Below are 21892 nucleotides of genomic sequence, written 5' to 3' on the forward strand. Positions count from 1 at the left end.
GGGGGGGAGGGCTAGGCACAACAACCATGAGGGTTTGGAGCGGCTGTCTCCAGGATGAAATGTAATCCGCTGAACGCGGGAGGAAGCTGGGATAGCGCCCGATCTCTGTGTCTATAGTCTGAAAAGCCTTTGTTTACCTGGACAGCAGAGGCTCTAACCACCCAAAGCTTATTTTGCATGGTATATCATGTTCATTAGAGGCCAGGCAGAAAAACAGACATGATTTTGAGCTGTAACAACGTAAGCCAGAAAAACATGCTGCTGTGGACTGGGGGAAATTGAAATTCATCTGGCTATAAACCAAAGCACTATCATCCTTTATTTTCCATTTTTATGAATTTTACATGTTGAGGATTTTTGCTTCTTTCTAGATCGAAATATTTCTGGGCTGGAAGGACAGCTCATTAACTTCCTGCCTCACCCCATCCCCATCACCACTTTTACTGCTGGCAGGATTCATCTGACCCAGTGTTTGTGTTCCAAATTAGCTCAAAAGTCAGATGAAGGGCAAGCTTATGAAGCGAAATTCGTGGGTGGGAGAGACAGTGCTGGTAAGAACGATAGAGCTAATGTGCTTAGCTGTATTTTCAGGGGAGGGGGGGAGTACATAGCCCTTCATAGCCTGAGTAGTTTTCAGAGTAGGAAGATGAAAAATTAATTAGAAGGAGCAAATTAAGGGTGGAAGGGATAGTAAAAACACACATTTATAAAGTTTCCTTTGATAATCCCGTGAAGGTGTCCTGTTTTACTCCACGTGCACAGTTCAAATTCATGCAATGCTGTTGATCCAGGTAATGCTGAATCTTTTCAGCACCTCTACCTTGCTCTGCAACCTATAGCCATCCCTTCTGTCATCACTCTGTTCTGTTTTTTCTTGTAGTTAAAGCTGCTATAATTCCATACCGAAGTTTCTTTCTCTTCCCTAAGCCTTTTTTGAATTTGTTTACGAAAGGCAGGCAGGGTGTTGGACACCTTCCAAACTCGGTTTCAGTGTTCAGTTGAGCAGCACAAATGAAAACGAATGAGGTTAGCAGTCGAGCTGATTCCTTGAGGTAAGACTATCACTGGCAGAAAAACGTGGCTGCATCACACACAAACAAGCACAGATGGACGACATGTAGACAAAAACACACACACATGAACATGTCTCCTCTTTCTCTATTTTACTGTCTCCAATACAATTATAGGCACACACACGCACCATATGAGCTGCCTATTTTGACATCTGCTCGAGATTTCTTCCACAAAAATATTTAAAATTAAGAATAATGTATCATGCTTGCTCCAAACATCCATACTTTGTTTTATTTTTATGGATTTTGGAACATAATAATATATTTCTTTCTAAGTTCAAATCAAGGCCAGGCAGTGTATTTTGGGTTTTAGAGTAAATCATCTGATAATCTAACAAGTTGAAAGTGAATATTGTTCATCTTTTTTTTCCCCTGCTGTTTTTATCTCCCATGTGGCTTCAGCATTCATGCCAGGCTGAATCTAACAGCAGAACCCTTGTTGGAGATGAAGTATGCTTTGCTCTTCCGCAACATGCACCTCTACTATATGCCCCTCACCACACTTCTCCCCTTTTCTCCCTCTCCCTTGCTCCCTGGAGAACAGAATAACTTGTTCGGCACAGGTAGGTTTGGTTGTGATGGACATGCATGATTGACAGAGTGAGGAGAAACACCAGAGGAAGAGACTAATAAGAAAGAAAAGAGGGGCGTGTGAGCAGGAGAGAACACAGGCCTGAGAAAGAGTGGAGGAAGCAAAAGGACTTCAAAGCTTTCTTTGACCTTGCTGAGCATTTCTGAGGGGAGGAAATCAATAGGTAATGGAGTCAGGGTGTAAGCAAGAAGATCAGGTGAAGTTTCAGGCTAGGGGGCTTGGGGATCAAAATAATCATTCCGTACATTTCACTGTCTAAGCCTTGCACTGTTGTTGTACAATGCAATAACTTTCTGTGTAGAGGAAAAGGTATTGCAACATTATAGAGCTGCCTTCATCTCAAGGGCCAAGCATTTACGGGCCACTGGCCTTCTGCAAAGCCATCAAACTTTATGCTAGGTGCTGAAGCAAGTACGACTCATATATGGTACAGCTGGCACATGTAAGCAGAGGCAAGCAAGGGCATATAGTGAAAAAGCAGTGAGTGATCTGTCTGATAATAACCCTGCTGGATTATTCATCATAGAAAGCAGCGTGCTATTAAAATTGCCTTGTTTGATCCGGTAACGTCCAACATTGTATTGTAAAATGAAAAGACAGCATTTCTTATTCGTTTGAAGATTCTGAGGCAATAATTTAACCTGATTTGTGCCTATTGATCAGACAAGGAAAGCATTCAATCTAAAAGATAAAACTAGAAGAGAAAGAAAGACTGTATGTAGGACCCTAATCAATATTTCATCCTGGTTCCTTGGTATTAATTACACCAGCTCATGAATCAGTCAACCATTAAGCATGTGGGATGGAGCAGTATTAGTCCCATTAAAATATTCCCTGCTGTCCTTACGTTTCCTGCCATTAATGCTCCATATTCTCTTGCTTCTCTTACCATTTTCCCTTTGCTCTCTATACAGTTTTTTTTCAGAGTAAGGCTAAAACAGCCCACACAAACAAAGACACGCTACAATCTCGCAAACTCCTGCAAAACCACGTGCTTGTCCTCCGACAATGTCCTCCTAAATGTACACACCCACACAGAGACACAAAAAACAAACACGCTCAGAGCAAAGGACACTGATGCACAATGAAGCAGAGCATGAACAGGAGAACAAAAACAGATCTGGCAGCAGTATATGGCTCTTTGTGTTCGAGTCAAAGCATTGGTCACTGTTCTTATCACAGAAACACACACTCCAAATCTTACCAACCCCGTCCCAACCCACAGAGGGGTTTTATAAAAAATTAGCAGTGTGTGGAGCCTTGATATCTAAATCATAACCGATCTGCCTCAGGAGTCTTTTTTAGCAATTTCCATCCCTGATGTCGGGGAGAACTTTGTTGTTGATAAGCATTTAGCGGCTCCTTTGAACTCAATATCTCGTGGGTATTTTGTGGAGGTCAGTCCACAACAAAAAAACAAAAAGTGGCATTGATGCTGCTCCAGGCTTTGGCTGTGTGTAGAAAGCAATAAGAAAGCGATATGATAGTGTTTGAGAAATCCAATGAACTGAATTTATTTTGCTCCTAATTGTTGTGAAAAGCTAACAGGATTAATAAAGAGTGCGTCAGGTATTGAACACACTATCCCAGTGTTGGGAAGTACTATTAGACTTTCCAAGTAACTGTCAAATCATCATTTTCTTTTGAGTAAAATATGAAAAGATGCGTAACCCTTTTTGTGCAGCCGAACTTTGACCCTTCTAGCTAAAAGTTAGAAGTTTTTAATACATGGATTTTTCCCACGCAGAGATGCCACGGCCTTCAGCCTGCAGGGCTCCTAGTTCAGAGCACTCTTCTTTAGAAAATTGGCTTCTCTGTCTTCTCTCTTTCTCCCAAATGCTTTTCCGTCTCCTCCGTGTCTCTACTTCTTCCTTTAAACATCATGTCACCTCACCCTTTCGACCTCACTGTGTATCTCTCCTCTCTTTGCATGCTCATGCTCTGTTCAGACAAGGGCGAAGCAGCTAATCCTCGCTCTGAGGCCCAGTCAGATCAGTCAGCTCTCCTCCTTCTCTCTTCTGTCAGTGTCCATTTCGTCTAACACTCTCCCATGCTGTCGTTACGGACACCAGAGAGCAGGCTGGTACTTCTGACCTTTTTGTATGAGGAATTAATCAGTAGCCTGTCTCTGAATCATTGCCTTAAGCCCCTCTGTTACGGCTGTCGCCGTTTCGCCCTGCGCATATATGTGTGTGTGTAGTGTTTGTTTTCCCACTATAGGTAAATTCAGGTGTGCGGTTCCCGGTCCCTGGTTAGCCCCAAACTGGAGGAGGCGGGGACAACACGTTCGGCAGCTGTGCAGGGCCAGGATTGGTGCGGCATGATTTCCGCGCCACCAATGAGAGGGCCCCCGCAGCAGCATCACCGGCATTTAAACCACCGCCGCCCGAGCATCGTGGCGGCTTCACTTGTTTGTGTGGTGGTTGTGAGCTTGCCTCGTTTGTTGGTAATCGAAACTGTGGAGGATAGAGTATTGAATTGTTGGGACTGGGCAGGGATTAGTTTAGGTATATATTTACTGATCACACTAGAGTGTATTTCTGTTAGCCCCATTAGTTTAGAGGTGCTGTTTTTGATGTGTTTTTGTTATTTAGAGTTAGAGACTTAGTTAGTGAGGTTTTTCTTTCTCGTTTTGAGTTTCTAGTTAGATAATAGGCTCTGTTTAGAGTTCTTCTTTTGTTATATTTGGTTGTTCATTTAACAGCACTTGCTCGCCCTAAAAACTTTCATTTAATAAACTACTTTTGTTTAATAACCTTTAAAATCTGGTTTTTATGTTACTTCTTTCATACCCTCAGACATGCCAACCTATATACATACAAGCAGGCCCACATAGAGAAGATGTTCAGTAGTGGAGTTTCTGAAATGCAGTTAAATTCATCTGGAGCAAAGCAGGGGTTACACAGCATAAAAAATTGGACGATCTGCAGGGGGGTCCTGGCCTTGTGCAGCAGGAAAGTAATACAATAAGCTGCATCTTTAATGCAATAAGACTGGCTGGAGATATTGCCTCTCTTCTCTGTGCCCAGACTGTTATTTAAGAGCCGGGAGAAAGTATTTACATGACTCAAGTTGACCCTTGTACTAGAGGGGACCCAGAAGAACAAACAAACAAGTGAGGAGCAGTGGGGCTTGGGAGGAAGGGAGAAGGCTGTCTTTTCTGGGTGAATAAACATTCCCTGACCATTCAAAAGACAATTCTTGGCCTATGAGGTGTAGCAGACTGGAATACTTCTAAAATTAGTTAATAAAAAAGGACAGAGGTAGGCAATTTGAGGCCAAGTCTACATGACAGTCAGGTCAATAAAAAAAGGACAAAAAATAAATTTACTTTTTTGGCAAAATAACTGAAAAAATAAAGTAAAACCTGCCAAAAAGTGTCTTTGTAAGTTCACGTGTGGGTGGATCTGTCTTGCAAAACACTTTTTTGGCTGATTGGCCCAATGCACCACAGTGTGTGCAAGTGAGTGTGCTTGTTGGTGCCTTTGCAAAATTGGAGTTTATAAACTCGGTACAGATTAATAAGAAAACTGACCTTTTGTATCCAACCAAGTCATTTGCAAGTCCAAATTGATTTGTTCTCCTTTGCATTTCCCTATTAGCTACATGGTTTCCAAAAACATAATCCTCATCATTGAGACACCAGGCGGATGTCATCACATCTGACCTTTACTTCAGGCTCTGCGTGAGTATTCCTTGAATTGGAGACACCCACATCAGCACAATGTGTTGGCTAAACAGCATGGGCTCTACTCTCTAACTACAGCTGTCTCCTGATGCAGATGTGTGTGTTAAAAATAGACACTGGCCCTAATAGCACAAAATCCACATATGAATTATAATATACTGTATAAAGTTATTGTGCAAGGTTGCTAAAAACATAATGCTATAATCGTTTAACTTACACTCAAAATTGACTAATTAAGGTGAAAAAGCTTCAACAATAATGGACAATTAAAAGACATGTTCTTAGAAACCGCCTGACATATGCCATCTGCTCATATTACAGATGGGAGGAAATTGAATATCCTGTAGTGGTCAACACTGCTCTGCTTCCATAGTAATGCAACTATGATTGCAGATATTATCAGATACACTGTGTGATATTTAATTGGTTAAATAAAGGTAGGGGAAAAAAGGCCCAGTCTAATAGCAATATTTCACAAAATAAAAGCAATTTTTTGCATTTTCTAGAGAAATCTGAACACACTCCTCATGTAGCTCACTGACAGAGGAGGAAGAAGTAAAGTCAACAGTCTTTCAAGTTAGCAAATCTACCATCCCCAACTGTTAAATATATCTATATCTATATCTATCTATCTATATCTATATATCCTTAGAGGAGGATGTCTAATTATAATTCTACCCGCAGAGAATCCAGGCATTGTGTTTTCCTCAGATAATAGACATCCAGACAGAACTCCTGCTGTAACCACCATAATGAGTCCTGCTCTCAACCTCCTCTCCTTCCTTAATTTCTTTGTTTCTTCCTCCCTCCGTTGGTCTGTCTCTGCAGAGCCCCTAATGGAACCTGAGGCTTGTCTGGGGATTTTTGTGAAGCTGTCGCCGGAGATATGGACTGACAACTAGCCTTATATTTGAGGATAATAAGGGGCCACTTATGCCAGTGCAGATAATGTGGACGTCGACAACAAACACAAATAGATCCCTGACAACCGGAGAGGCAGGCTGAGTAAGATGCTTTATGATAGCTTGCTTTTATCTTTAGCGGTATGTAGTGTCAGCAACAGACAAAATTGCCTGTTTCTAAGTTCAAAGTTAAAGTATTTGAGGTTAATTTGATTGAGCTGTAACAAACTGACACATGAACTGCAAAATTAGATGCAACGGAAACACTTAATGTATCTAATTCTCATGCAATTAGTCCAATGCATCAGAATATTATTTCTCCACGTCTGACAGTTGTTGACAGTTTAAGGCCATCGAGTGGTGAGAATCTGGGGCACAGAACCCATCCATCTCAGTAGTTTATTAATGTGAGATGTTTTTCAAGTTGCAGGGATGTCAGTAGTTAAAGTGTACTAAAGAAATATAGCCTAGGACACCTTTTGATATTGTCCTCTGTACATGTAACTTAAAATGTTCCCTGGGCTGCCAGCAAGGGAGACTGCCAGAAGAAAAGATTAGAAAATGAGAGAGGTGACAGACTGGAAGACAAACCATATGTGTGTTTTTTTAGTTTGGCAGGAAATTTAAATTATTATTTTTTTAAATCTCTGCAAGGAAATGGTTATGCTTTTTATAATTGAAAATATGCCCGTGTGAGGAAAATTACAAGCCAAAAGCCAAAAATAATCAGATGAGATAGAGAGGGAAGGGAGACGGAGAGGAGTTAGAAAGCTAGATGAATCTATCTGGAGATGGGGGTTTCCATTCTGGGTGGCAGGGCCTCAAAGTCAATCTTCATCAGCAATGCCATCTTTGCGTGGAGCTCTGGCTGAGCTAGGAGGGGAAAGAGGAGGAGCAGCAGACCAGAAAGATCAAAGCCCACTAAAAGTGAGGATCAAAACTGAACTGTTCCTGTAGCCTTACAGTAGAATTATGCATGCGCTGCTATTCCTGTGCGCAGTAGTAATCGGCCTTTGCTTTGATGGTATTAAGTTTTGCCCCAGTGCTAAACTGGGGCTGAGGGTCTGGCAGGGGACAAGAAGGAGGAGGAAGAGAAAACCGAAGATTGAAGAGGGAAGTTCATTTAAGTTGGCAGAGAATTAGGTTTAAATGGCCGCTATGCCTCTATGGATAGGGACGGGATAAGAATGCAACTGCAATGTTGGATAGTGAGAGGTGTTCAGGAGAGGAGCTGAGCAGACATGACTTGAATGTGAATAGACTTCAATGCTTTAAGGCTGAAAAAAAAAAGGAACTAAACTGGACTTACGACAGCCTTTCTCGTCGCTCTTGTCAAAGCAGTCGGGCAATCCGTCACACTGCCACCCACCTGGGACACACTTCCCATCTCCACACATGAAGTTCCCAGGGATGTTGCACTCTGTGGTGAAGTTATTCCCTGGGAGCAGCTGGCTCTCTGATTGATAAACAGACAGAATGACACAGGAAAGTGAGAGGAGGACAAGGAAGAGAACAATCTATTAGAATCTCACTCCATAATGAAATTAAACAGGTAGAAGGATATTACATTCCAGCAATATTCATCATCATAATGAGAACACTGGTACTGTCTCCATTGTCTAAATATAGAACAATGTTAAACACAGTGGCCTTATTTAGAGAGAGCTCATTATAGGGTTAACAATATTGTAGGTGTATGGCTCAGCTTAGAGCTGGGCAGTATCATAATTGGTATCATAATTAAACACCAGAACACACACATACAAACAAAACACATATTTACGTCTTGGATACAGATATCCACACACACACAGACACACAGACACACACACACACACACACACACACACACACACACACACACACACACACACACACACAGACCTGAAATTAACACACTCAGCAGTGAGCCTGAGCATTGAACTGGTCCGGGGCGTTTCAACTTGACGCAGTGCAGCTGCGGCATAATAGGCTGGAATGTGAAACATGGCCTTCTGGCTGAGGTTTGACACTATGCGGTGAGAGGTTTAGCTCGTAAACAAAACTATAGGGCAGTAATGAGGAGTCCCGGACAGGGCAATGCTGCAGTGCTGAAGCTAGATTCGGCAGGTAGGCCACTTCATCACACTTGAGAGCGGGTTGCAGGAGGTGTGGACCTTTGAGCCCTATGTAACAGTATGGTTAACCAGTAAAGTGACTTATTGGGTCACACTTTCAATATTTCTTTGTTACACAACTCCAGTTGCGAAAAGCAGTGATGTGAACATGTAAAAAGGTTTTCGTCGTTAATAACTTGAAACTAACAGTAGGACAGCCTCTATCTCACACTGACGATGACATTTAATGACAACAAGTTTCTATAAACCCCATCCCAAAGAAGATAATTGCTTACTAACCTGTTTACTGCTTACTAAAAACTTTTATTAAAGATGATGCTTTGTTGTTCAATGCACATTTCCTGCCTAATGCCTAATCTGGGGGTTTATTAAATGTAAAAATGTGTTGTTAGTGGTTAACTGTGACACTAATGTCTCCAAAAACCCCAGTATTGACGTATATCCACTTATATTTCTAATAATGTCAAACAAATAGCAAATAACACATACAATATGGCAGATTAAATGTGTCATGTTTCAAAGCGATGCAAAGAGATTATGTTTCCTGCAATAATGCAGTTCAGAGAGAAGGCGCTTCTTCTGCTCGTCCAATATTTCAAAGTAAATCAGATAAATGAATTCACTTTGTGCAGAGGAAACAGGGTTTGTTTTCTCTATTTAATTATTACAGGCACACATTCTCACAGCGGTATTCATTATTGAGGGATCCATCGTATTCCGATATAAACAGTAATATTTGACCTTTCAGTGCTTGTTAATTCATAACAGGAGATCACGTGTTCCAACACAGTTAGTTGATATTCACTTAGTAGATGTTGCCATTTCCCAGAGTACAGCTGAGTAACTGACACATAGAAATCATCTGTTCTTGCATCATCCTTCTCCCACTGCCCTCACTGAAGCAAGTTGTGGAAACCATGTATAGATCCAGCACAACCCTTCTAATCCTCTGCAAGGATGATGCAAACCCCTCTTTTGTCTCTTGCAATATAAAAAAGGGGAAGTGAGTGTTAAAGAGGAATGGCTCCTGTGATTTATGAGGGCTGGAATGCATTTCAATTATCATTTCTTTCATTGGTGGGAAGCAACTGTTGATGAGTACATGCAATGGAATTAAAACCTTCACAAAACCTGAACAAAAATTAAACTTTTCATGGCTGCTTCTTAGCTCAAGTTTCAACTGTGTGGTATAATATTTGATTAAACTGACTAAGACATATCCCAATGGTGTCTACCATTTCTTGTAGACACCACAGTCAGCTTCTTGAATATATAAACAGCCATCCATTTTTTTATGTTGTTATCTATCTGAGAAAACACCACCATATTCACAAAACCCATCTTTTCCTCGCCCCTCTTTCAAATATGCACACTTTGGAGACAAATAAAGAGATAGAGAGATAGAGAAAGGAAAATCAACATCGTAATGTCAAAGTTCTTTATGAGCCATCTCAGTTGATAAGGATTTAAGATATGGCTGGACTACTTATTTGACTACTTTAATTGAAAAAAGTACTTCAATATATTTCAAATTTGCAAGATAATATGCACAACTAATTGGCATATTTACAACAGTAAATTAACATATCATTACAAAGTCATCTTTTTAAGATGCTTACGTCACATAGAAAAGGTAAATATATGCAATATAAGCTAAACTCTGTGTTTACAAGCTCTATTTGACTTCTTCATAATGGAGCCACACATGCTTACACTTAGTATAGTATAGATGCCTCAGAAACCAGCAGCCTTTTTACGGACCAAGACACTTACACTGAGACAAATGTGATTAGGCCCACTCACTGACACAACTGAAAAGCACCACGTAAACGTCCATTCAGACCCACACAGAACAAGTGTAGGAGGGAGACATAAAATGGTTTCAAAGAGCTGGCTGTTCGGGAGGCATCAGGTTAATTGGAAAGTTGCTTTGAGAGCATGAGACAAAGAAAGGACAAAGTATGTGTGTACGCTTGTGCCTGTGTGTGTGTGTGTGTGTGTGTGTGTGTGTGTGTGTGTGTTTGAGAGACGGCCAAATAAAATGAAGAAAGAAGGTTGACAGACAGCTCATCTTTTCCCATAAGTCTCAAACGCTGCCAATGGCGAACCTTTGCATCACTTCTTGCATCCAAGTTGTGAGTTCCTCTTTTGGCAAGCTTGATGCTATACCCATGTCATTCTGTCGATACAGTAATAAGCTTGAAACCTTACAGCGGTTTACCGTTGAGGTAACGAACAGGCTTGTCTCATTACTGAAGTAAGCGTGGCTACACAGCTCATTACAGACTGCTTCTTTGAGCTTGTTAACAGAATAACACGTAACGCCAGTTCTCTGTGGGAACCGCAACACTCCAACAAGGTGACCTGAAAAATTTTAATGGATGTGGACTGTGTCTACTCACTCATTCATCCCATATGCTTTTACCTGTTATGTTGTGGATAACCCCAGGGCATTATGCACAGCTGCACAACACTGCTGTGTGCAACCGTGGTCCCACAGTAGGTGTGTGAGGGAGAACTGAAGGAGATAAGGCAGGGATGACGCTGGACGCCTGTGTATCTTGCTGGGGGAAGTGTAGACCAATTACTCAGGGTAAATATTGACTATACTATCCTTTCCTCTGCACACCCATCCCGCGCCTTCCACTCTTTTCCACCCTCCACCATGCCTGTGTCACCTAAGGCCCTATTTAGACTGTTAAATCATAGAGGGGTACAATCTTTCAGGCATTAGCTGGATACTTTTTAAATTGCATTTTCTGTTTGAAATACTTCCAAGAAGTTTCTCTGGTTCACTCTGGGTGAAATTCTTCCCATTCCATCCCCATTTTAGTCCAGCTGCTGCTGGTATCTGGCTTGCACCTCTCTTACGTCTATGATAATTTGAAATTTAAAAAACAAAGTCTCATTTCCCAATGGTTCTGAATAATACTGAAATCAAATTTGGATTTTTTTTTTGTGATATTTTCTAACAGCAAAATCATTCCTAATGCAATATGTCCTTGTTGAGTCATCAGCGGCATGCAATATAAACACAGCTGATTACACAAACACAGGTTTAGAAATCCTCTTTATGTTTTAAGACACATGAAACTGTTGAAATCTGCTTTGTATAAGAATTTGTGTTTCCACAAAAACATATATAAATACCTTGTTCAAAATTCTTACACCTGAAAATTGTATATTGGACCATGTTTGGCTTCCAAAATAGTTATGATTCAACAAAATCTGTTGAACTTTAATTTGAAGTGAGTATGGAGAAACTTTGCCCCTTCAGCAGTTGAATGTGAAAACAGCCTCCTGGTATTAAACTCAAAAACACATATGCACAGTGAAGGTCAAACATCCATGAGAGGTACCAAAAAGCTTTTTACATTTTAAAAGTACCCTGTGTCATTTTTGACCACTTATACTGCTGTGGGGCAATGCTTTTACTGGAGGGTTTCGGTTGCAAATGCATGCATGAGTGACATCTAATTTAAAGCTATCCTACTGCTTGACACTTGGTGGCGGTAATGCACAAAAATAACGTAGTAATGTGCCTGCAAAGGCAAAGAAAAAAGACAAATGCAAGCTAGCAAACACAGTTGGGACTTAAAATATTCAAATTGGTTTTGAAAATGTTTTCTGATAAAGGAAACACATCTAACATGTTGTCGGGTGAGTAACACTCAATGTTAAAAAAGAATTTTGTTTACAAGAAAACTTCTTCCGGCACCTCAAAACATTTTTGGTTTAAAGAAAATATCAAACTCATTTCAAGTTCAAACAAAATCATGAAAATAAAATTGTGTGGATGGGTCTGGTTCTCCAGAGTATTCGATTTTTCCATTTTTTTAAAAGGAAATTACTTTTTGCATAATTGGAACTGGAAAAGGGAACATGTACCCACAATCTCTTAAAAGGGTTGTCAATTATTCAATATCGTTGACCACTGTTGGCCATTCCAACGTGAAAAAAATCAAGTCAATGCATAAATGGCAGGCCTCCAAATGTCATTCCATGATTTTCCATGGGTACACTTCATACATAATGATTCTGGAAATGGCAGCCTGGAGACTTCAGTGCACCCTAAGCAATTCTCTAAAAACATAAAGCATCAGTTCAGCCACCCACATCTGCAACTGTCTCCCAGATCTTATGAATATTTTCATGTCAAATGTCAGCATGCCGTCAATACACTGGACAGCTAATTTGGTAATAAAATCTGTATTGCTCTCGACAGAGCCTGTTGAAAATGTAATAAACCTTAGCATGTATAGATGGTCTCCCCTACAAGACCTTTTTGGGTACATTTGGACTTTGGGTTTGCTATTGGTCCCCTCACTCTGTTTGGTGGGTGAGGGGACCAAAACGAGATGCTCACTAAGGTAAAGGAGACATAAAGAGAGGTAGATGTATGATGAGAAGAACAAATGGGAGAAGGGGGGAATCAGGATACAGTTGGAAAAGGAGTCACGCAGAACAATTATGGAGGGGAAAGGTAGAGGGGTAATAAAAAAGAAACAAAGAGGTGAACAGTAACATAATTTTCTGCCCTCCGATATAGTATTAGCCGCGCTAAGCAAGTTCTATTCCCTGTGCTCTGAGCATGAAAGGTCAGTGATATAAATCTATATCTGAGATGACTATTGGCTTAGCTGTTACTGTTTTAACCCCATCTACCACAGCTGGCTAAGAAATCTGACCTGCATTGATTAGCCCTGGGTGAGAGATTTGGCCATGGATTGAAACAGAACCAGAAAATTGATTGAGCCATCTTTGGATATCCTTTGTAAGCAGTACCATAGAAGCTAAAGTAATACTGAGGATTATGGGAAAGATATGACAATATATTATTTAGAAAGTGGAGTTGTTGAGCTCTCCAGAAGAAATAAAATCAACCATCCTTTAGTGAAGCGTAGCGTCGACTGCACCACACTGTACAAAAAGTCTCCAGTGAATTATGTAAAGTCCTACCGGAAATCTGAAACAAAGCAAGTAAAGTTACATAATATGATGATAATGTCAATACAAACATGAACAGCAAGGTTTGTTTGTGATGGAGGAGAAGTGAGGTGTAGCTCCAAATAAATACTAGCTTTTTCAGGTTTAAGAACAGAAATTTTCAATACACACAACTCCTTAACTCCATCAGGATGCTGGCATCCATTGCCCCAAATTCCACCGGCGTAGATTCGACACAAAACAGTGTCAGTCTCAGTTTCATATGAAACTAGAACACACATACACATTCAGTGGTGCCAACCATGTCATGCTAGCTTGATGGGAAAGGGCAATGTAAAAACAGATGTGGCTATTTTCAAAGGGGCCTCTTAATGTTTCTCCATACCCAAATTAAAATGGGTTCTATTGGTATCCACAAATCTCCTCTTGTCCACTTAAGCTAATCGCTTGCAACTTTGGGCAAAAACATTAACAATACAGGAATTACAGAAATTAGTTAAACTCATTTCATTGTAGTGAGACCATCTTTAAAACCTTTAAAACCTCTAGGATAATCACACCCTTATGAAACTTCACAACCACAGACAAGAGACCAAGGGGCTTTCAGAGAAGAAGTGATTGCCATCCAATTTCAACAATAAAAAAAACAATGTAAAAAGTCTTTGAGACACTCTAATACACTCTAAACTTCTGATATTTGTATAGGCAGATATAAATAAATAAAAGACAATATCCATTACATATTTGTTACTAGAAAAACCTGAGGCACAGTGCTGACCTACATCTTAAATTAACCTTTAGGTTTCCAGTTTTGAGACCACTTCTGTGTGGAATATACTGTTAACCCACCCACCTAAACGTTCTCTACCGAAATATGTTTATTACACTGAAGTGTAAGAGGTTAATGGGCTGGCCATACAAGCAGGGCAGGCTCTAAGGTGCAGCATCAGAGGGAGGGGTGGAGGGGATTAGGCTGTCGCTCTCATTGTGTGTGTGTGTGTGTGTGTGTGTGAGCCGGAGAGAGAAAGAAAGAGCTTCTCAGAGAAAGGACAAGATTCTCCATCCTGTCCCCTCAGCTCACTGAAGCGTCCAATATAAATAAGCACAAGTGTAAAGAACCTGGTCTGCATCAATTAAAGCCCCCCTACAGACAGACAGAAAAGCACAGAGCAACAGAGCAAGCAAAGGGGAGGGATAGAGAAAAGGGCAGTCATGCATGGAAAAGGACAGTAAAGCCTGAATAATATGAGAGTGACTATGACTGTGGGTCTTTCAGTCATTGTTTAGTCTTTTTTTGCCACATGGAAACTGTGAATCTGTGTGTTTGAGGGGGAAGGACACAGGCTTCACCACCTGCTATGTAGTTACTTTGTTACACACAACTCCTAACTCTTCCACTCCTAGGAAGCTAGGAAGTTGGCATCCATGACCAACATGACTGTCTTTACGAGGCTATAGCAAGCTTAGTTTCAAATTAAACTAGAACATCTAACACATGAAGATGTGTTCTATGGGTACCCACAAGTCTCCCTTCTTTCAGCTATTGTTTAGTCTTTTTTTTACCACATGGAAACTGTGAATCTGTGTGTTTAAGGTGGTGAAGGCACAGGCTCCACCACCTGCTATGTAGTTACTTTTGTGGTGTCAATTCTTCCCCTAGCAACAAGGACAAATGAGCAATTCTAAATTCTAAAGTGAAATGAGTACAGCTCTTAAGAGAGGCTATGGTAAAGTTACATCATAAGTATTACAAATCATTTCAACAAATGCGTGCTGTGTTCACAAATCCCCATAAAAATTCACAGCAGAGTGTAAATACTTGATGAAGAAAATATGCTAATAAGATAAGCAGATATTAAGTCCTAGGAGGCCTTTTGTGAATGTATGTTGACTATACAGGATCAGTGCAGAGGGGTTATGAGTTTATACCCCCCACAACCCTAGATTCTTTGTTTGAGTGATTTAGGAAATTACATACATCTAATTACTTCCTTATACATATACATTACTCTGCACTTTACTGCTTTTTGAACCCCTAGTTAGACGCTAAACTGCATTTTGTTGTCTCTAATCTAATCCATATTAGTCATGTTTATAGTCATGACTACCGTCTATATTGGAGATGCTGAATTATTGAGTCAAATCAATAACCCTGTGCAACAATTACACACTATGGTGCTTTCAAATACTCTCCCTTTTCTATGTTGACTTTGTGATGTGACATGGTACACTCAACATCTAGGCCATATCTTTTATTGTAGCATTCATTGTGTAGCACACTCAAAAAATAAGACTTCCTCACACAGAGATATTCGAGGCATTGTTGTGAGTGAGTCTTTCTGCCAGAACTTCTGCTGCTGTCAAGAGTAGAAGGACATCGACAGCTGACACCATCCCTCCTCTCTCTATCACTTAATCCTTAAAGGAAAATGTAGTCTTTTTAATTCATTGATACAGCTAGCAACAGAACAGCACTTGTAGCTTCTGCTTTACAACAGAGGCCAACAAGGCAACCAACACAAGTAATCCCACAACCAGACAGATTTTAAATAAATCTCACCCAGTTGTATAAAGGCACATTGTAACCCCAGTAAAGACTCAGATAAGTTTACTGAATGAAGTTGGCCCAAGCCATATAAATATCTGGGTTAAATGAGATCACTTCCTCTTTCCGAGGCAGCTTGTGCAGCTAGCAAACTAATTGTGGTCAACGATCTTTAGAAAGAACACTTTCTCAGTTCTAGGATGTTTCCCATCAGAGGTGGGTCAATTGTAAAGGCCCTTAAACAGTATTGCAAATATAAGGCTTAGCATTAATGACAGAGATTGCTTATTTAATGGCTGTTTGATGAATTGAATGTTGATGTATCCTCTAAAGCAGGGATGCTTTGTTATTGTGTATGTGCTTGTTAAAATATGTTGCTGTGAAGTGTTGAATGTTTAACGATTTTGTTAAGTTATCTTGCCTTTTGTTTTGTAAGAAAAAAAAAGAGTTGTCCTTTCTATGTTAGTGTAGCCTGGAAGCAACAAATATTAATAGATCAGTAGAATCAATTAATAGTAGTTTCTGATGAGTTTGTTATGACCTCTTATAGGTCAGGTTTTTGTGAGAGAAATGGAACCGACCTTTGGACTTCCTGCAACATGATGGCAAGCTACTTGGAACAAAATGGAACGAACTGAAAGGAACTGAAGTGAGGCCTCCACAGGTTGGACACACACACGCAGGACTTAAGAACTCACACTGGACCACAATTAGTTGTGTTTGTGTGCCTATTTTTTTAAGTAATTATTTCTTACTTGAAAGCTAAATTACAGATCTTGGTTAACTGTGCTTGTGTCTGTGGTCATAATCATTCAATTTAATCAATCACACTGGTTATTTGGAGCTGAAAACAAATGCATATTCACTTGAATGTCATGCAATCATGCACTACTTTGTGAAAGTAGTGCGAAGTGGGCCAAAGTTAAACTCTCCAAAACCTACTTTTACAGTAAACTGGAAAAAAATCACCTTAATTATGAGTTCCAAATTAAGAGCTTTGGACTTGCCTTGATATGTTTAGAATGGTCACTGCATCACAAGATCTCAGTTATAAAATTAGTAGAACTCATGGCCAAAACTGTGACAAAACAGTAACAATGGCTCAGTGTTGTAGTGTCCCAGTAACAGTGACAGTGAACCAGTACACACAACCTAAGTGGAATCCAGCTATCATTAATACACTTGTGGGTTTCCTGCTATGACCTGTCAAAACGCCTGCTGTGCAACCAGTCCATTCTGTTGCTCAATTGTTACCAAGCAATAATGAGACCAATCATCTGACTATGCACTAGATTTAGACTTCAGACTAGTTTATTCACAGTGACAGCTGTGAGCACAGTTTGTCCTGATCCTGTCCTGATTTTCCAACCCCAGCAGCTCTGGAAGATGGTTAAAATCATAATGGTAGACTATATGGTATGGTATGCCATGTCTTCGTAGCTACCATGCGTACACTCACTGTCAACACTGCAGCTTCAAGCACTGGTCCTTTCCCCCCAGCAACCCTTCCAGCCAGTGCAGCAGAATGCAGTGTTTGGAGAAATGCTCAAACTGTTGCTCAAACTCTTATAAATCAGCTTGATTCTCCTTGACGTTAGCAGCTTCTTTTTTCACTGCACTTGTCTGTTCAACCTCTTCCCTGCAGACTCATGTGTTCCCCCAGGACTTGAAATCTGCTACCATCCTAATCTTTAAAAGGGCTGATAACTGAGACCTTAACTGCTGTAGACATCTATCATGCCATGCCTCTCTAAGTATTTGGTAAAGTGGTCAATAAACAACTCACAGTTAAGAGACCCACAGCAAGGACAAGATTCACAAAGAAATGTCTAGCATGGTTTGACAGCTGCGTCTCAAGTCATGTACAATATGTTAGAGTTGAGGGTTTCCTGTCAGACCCATTGTCCTTGTCCAAAGGGTTCCCTGGGGTCCATTCCAGGGTCCTACCCTTTTCAAGATCGGCGTACATGATGTTGCCCCTGCTGTTGGGAATGCTCACATCCACCTGTACGCTGATGACACCAACATATCTGTAGATTTTTTCAGTCCTGGTTCCATTTTCACAGCAGCAGATGAGCCATGCCCAGTGTCATTCTGATTAGATTGAGTAGAGCTGTTGTTGTTTTTCTATGGGAATGTATAATTAATGAAGATTGTATCATGTGACTCTAGTCTAGAGTAAGCAGGATCACACTCTAACAGTCTTTGTGTGTGTGTAACCACATACTTGCAGCATGATGCTTATTGGTATAATACCATTACATACTAGACTGAATACTTATCTACTGTGTTTAACACACAAGAAGAACCTTCCTGTGGAACCATGCATATACAGACAGAGAGATATAGACTGAACATGGGAGGCAAACTGAGCAAGGAAGTTAAACAAAGGCAGCACGGTAGCTTCTGATGAGAGCAAAATAACATTTAAGAATCCTCCTCTGTCACAGAGGTATAGTAATACTGTGCTTTACTCATTTCACATGACACTTCAAATAATGGTGTCACAAAACAGGAGTCACACATTTGCCCATGCAACTAATGACATAAAAAAAATCAGCATGGGCATGCCAACCTCTTGAGGAAACAAATAAAACATAATAAAAACAGGAACTTCTTAATGCACCCACCTTAATGCATCAATCATAGACCACATGCAACACATATGCATAGAATTAGAGGTTAGGCTTGATCTTTGAAATGATGTGTGTGGTTTGAGTGGCTGTGTTTGCTCGTTACTGTGTTTAGATCAGAGTATAATCAGACCAGCAGCAATGGTGGGTGTGACCCGTCACACTACTGTATCTGGCGGCAGCTTCATATCTGCATATTCATAGGTTTGGCAATTTTTGATGAAGACGAAGGAGTGGATGTATTTTTTTTATATTTTCCAGTAGTTTACTGAACATGTTTTATGAGAAAACAAACATATTATTCAATGTGGAGTATTTTTACATGGGGACAAGCTTAACCAAGAAGATAAGTTTGTCCTTTCAACATGTTTAGTCCAAGTTCAAAACTGTTAAAAGTGAAAAATAAGATGAATAAAATCCCAACTTATAAAACAGCTACAGCAGAAAAGGGTTAACACTTGCATGGCCAAAATAAAAAACCTCTTGTCATGACCACATCAAGACAACCAGACTAATTGCTCCCAGCTGACTTCACCACCCCAGCAAAAGTAATCCAAGGACATCCCGAAAAACCACCCACCGTCAGACCAAATCAAAGAAGCCTTAAGCACCAACCTCAAGAGGAGAGTGTAGCTCATTCTCAACAGGGTTGGCCACAGTGCTGGTCAGCTCTCACACCCCCCAGTGTGCAACTAGAGAGACAAACAATAGACCACAAGCTCGTCCTCTCTAAGCAAGATTAGCCACTATCCGTGCAGCAGATAACGAGGCAATTGCTTGGAGTGGAATAAGGACACTGGCTCTCAAGACAGAAAGTCAGAGTAAATGCCTCAAGGAGGGAAGACGGAATATAAGCCAAGTCTTCTGATGTGAGAACACTGTAGTTTGTGGTTTGTAATTTTGTCACATTTTCTATCACAGGCAGAAGATGATACAAGAAATAATGTACAAACTCAAAATATTGAAAGCAACTAGTCTCAAGTTAGTTAAGTGTAATGTGAAAAGACTTGATTTGTCACAGTAGTTTAATGGAATGTCATTGGCTTTTCTATCTGTGTAATTCCAAAAGTTATTTTTGTTTTTCTGCACTGGATTTGCTCTCTTGGACTGACATCAAACACAGTGTTGTTTTCAGTCAACATGCCTGAGTGAAGTAGAGTTTTCTAACCTCTTTTAGCTTATGGCATTATCGCAGACATTGAGGGGAAACTGTGATTTCAGAGAACAGTCTGGGCCTATATTTCCTCAAGACCTTCCTTGTAACTAATCCAATCACACAAACACACACGCTTCGCACAAAATTAAGCAGACTGTATCACATGGGTTTTACCTGAAAAGATGCATGAAGCTGCCTGGGGTTTGCCAAGCCTACTGCTGTCTCCATGGAAATGCAAACAATAGCCTATATGTTGAAACACAATACAGAACTTTCTGCAGTGATACAGCGACTGTGCTTTCTTTTTACCATATCATTTTTGCATTCTGCTATGATCAGTCAATGCTCAGTTCTACTTCCCTTGTGAGACGGTGACCTCTTGCACTACCAACAAGCGATGCTTTCCAGCATTTGCACATTTCGAAAGAAAAAGCCTTGATAATCATATGAATTGAGTATAACAAGTCATTAAACAGTGAGTTTATTTCTGGTTTCATTAAAAAAATCGAACCGTTGGGACATGGCCACACAGCGACTAGAAGACATCTAGAAGGGAGGGGCGCAGACAAACCCTCTTAAAAGCATCAGCGTTGTTAAAGAGGCTGCATTATTGATAGTGCATCTGTGGGCTGAAATAGTACCAGAGTGAGTGAAGCAAGGCAGGGAGAAAGAACGAGAAAAGAAGAGACAAACTAGAAACAGCTATTTTTAACAAAAAAAAAAAAAACGTTGTTTAGAGATGTGCAGATCTCGCCAACTAGTAATGCAAGATGATCTCTTGATCCTTAAAATATTTTCAACTGAGTATATGGAAGTATAATTTGGAATGTGTAATATACATACATACACACAGATTTAAAAATCAGTGGGTGATGATCCACTTCAACTAAATCCTAAATCCTAACAACGGTGATGGTCGTGGCTTGATAGTGAAAGGTACAAAGAAAGTCAGAATATAAAGTAAATGAGAATTTCTCACCTCGCAAAGGAGCTGATGAAAGTGCTGTGTGGCTATAGTAACTAACGGCTGTCAGTTCAAGTAATTACTCCCTTCAACTGATTCCCCGCAGCTGTTTTTGTGTTCTTATGTACGAACATGTAAAGGTTAATGGAAACATAAAGATGCATACGTTGCAAGCAAACATGCACACGCAGCTCTTTGACAACATGAGCACAACACTGATTGTTTTATTACCCTCTGTCTTATTATTATGTATTCATTTAGCACCCTCTCCTTTATCAAATAAGCCATGCAATGACTGCATTCCCTTGCCTTTGGATCTTGGGAATGATGGCTGGCCAAATTAGCCCGGCTCAGTTAAAGTCCCCATTAATCATGCGCTGGTCTCCCAGTGATCTGGGATCACAGATCACTGCTTACAATCCCATAGCATCAGTTTATTTAGGCGGTTTATAAATCTGTCTGTGTCGAAATAAAATGGAGATTAAATGCAGGCTCACTATTAAAGGACATCAAATCCAGCACAAACATACTCAAGGGTCTCGAGGTGTAAGGTATTTTCAGAAAAGTTGTTTTGGCTGCAGTTTTCTTTCAACCACTTGGCCTAGGCTTTAGAGAAGCAATTGTCCACCTAATCCTCTAAAGGATGACAGTCGCATTTTCAACAGCATCCCAGCCTATTAACATCACCTTGGGATTACCTTCACATGGAGGAGGAGCTGATGGAGGTAGGGGGGCAGGGGGGTGACTAAAACAAGATTTCAAAGCTGGCGCTGTGGGCAAGCTGCTCACCACTGAAAAATAGACATTGTGTTTGACACAGACGTACAGAAAAGATAGAACATGAACAGTGATACAAGTACACGTACACACAAAGCCAGCCATATAAATATCTTGTCATTGGCTTGAATTGTTCATCAATCCAAAGGAGGAAGTGTCTCCCGTCAAACAAACACATTTTTCCCATTAATTCTTATTTTCCACATTTGCCCATCACCAGTGCAAAAACTCAATGTCAACACTCCCCTGCATCTCTTTCATCATGCAGTCGACCGTCGCAGAACACACGGGTAAACACCATATGCCCTTCATCTCCCACCACGCCACGAGACCCCTTGCTGAGTAAATTGGCATTTCCGCAGAGCCAGCTAGATAGTGAGAAATGATGCAGACAGTGGCACAGAGGGAAGCTGCCTGGGTTGACCTCGTGTTACACCTGTGAAGACTCGTGTTTTCCGGCATGCTTTCTAGCTCACACTGAGCTCTGGATGTGACAGG

General features: G+C 40.5%; 1 protein-coding gene across 2 annotated transcripts in view; it reads right to left on the reverse strand.

The window, feature by feature from the left end:
* Window positions 1-21892, reverse strand: part of ldlrad3 (low density lipoprotein receptor class A domain containing 3) — a 74053-nt gene that overhangs the window by 40029 nt on the left and 12132 nt on the right. For both annotated transcript variants that reach the window (XM_019258317.2, XM_019258316.2), the window contains exon 2: window positions 7565-7711. In XM_019258317.2, coding sequence (XP_019113862.1) covers window positions 7565-7711 — 147 coding nt within the window. The remainder of the gene's footprint in view (window positions 1-7564; window positions 7712-21892) is intronic.

This window comes from Larimichthys crocea, chromosome XXI (genome assembly GCF_000972845.2).
Source record: "Larimichthys crocea isolate SSNF chromosome XXI, L_crocea_2.0, whole genome shotgun sequence".
NCBI classification, from domain to species: Eukaryota; Metazoa; Chordata; class Actinopteri; family Sciaenidae; genus Larimichthys; species Larimichthys crocea.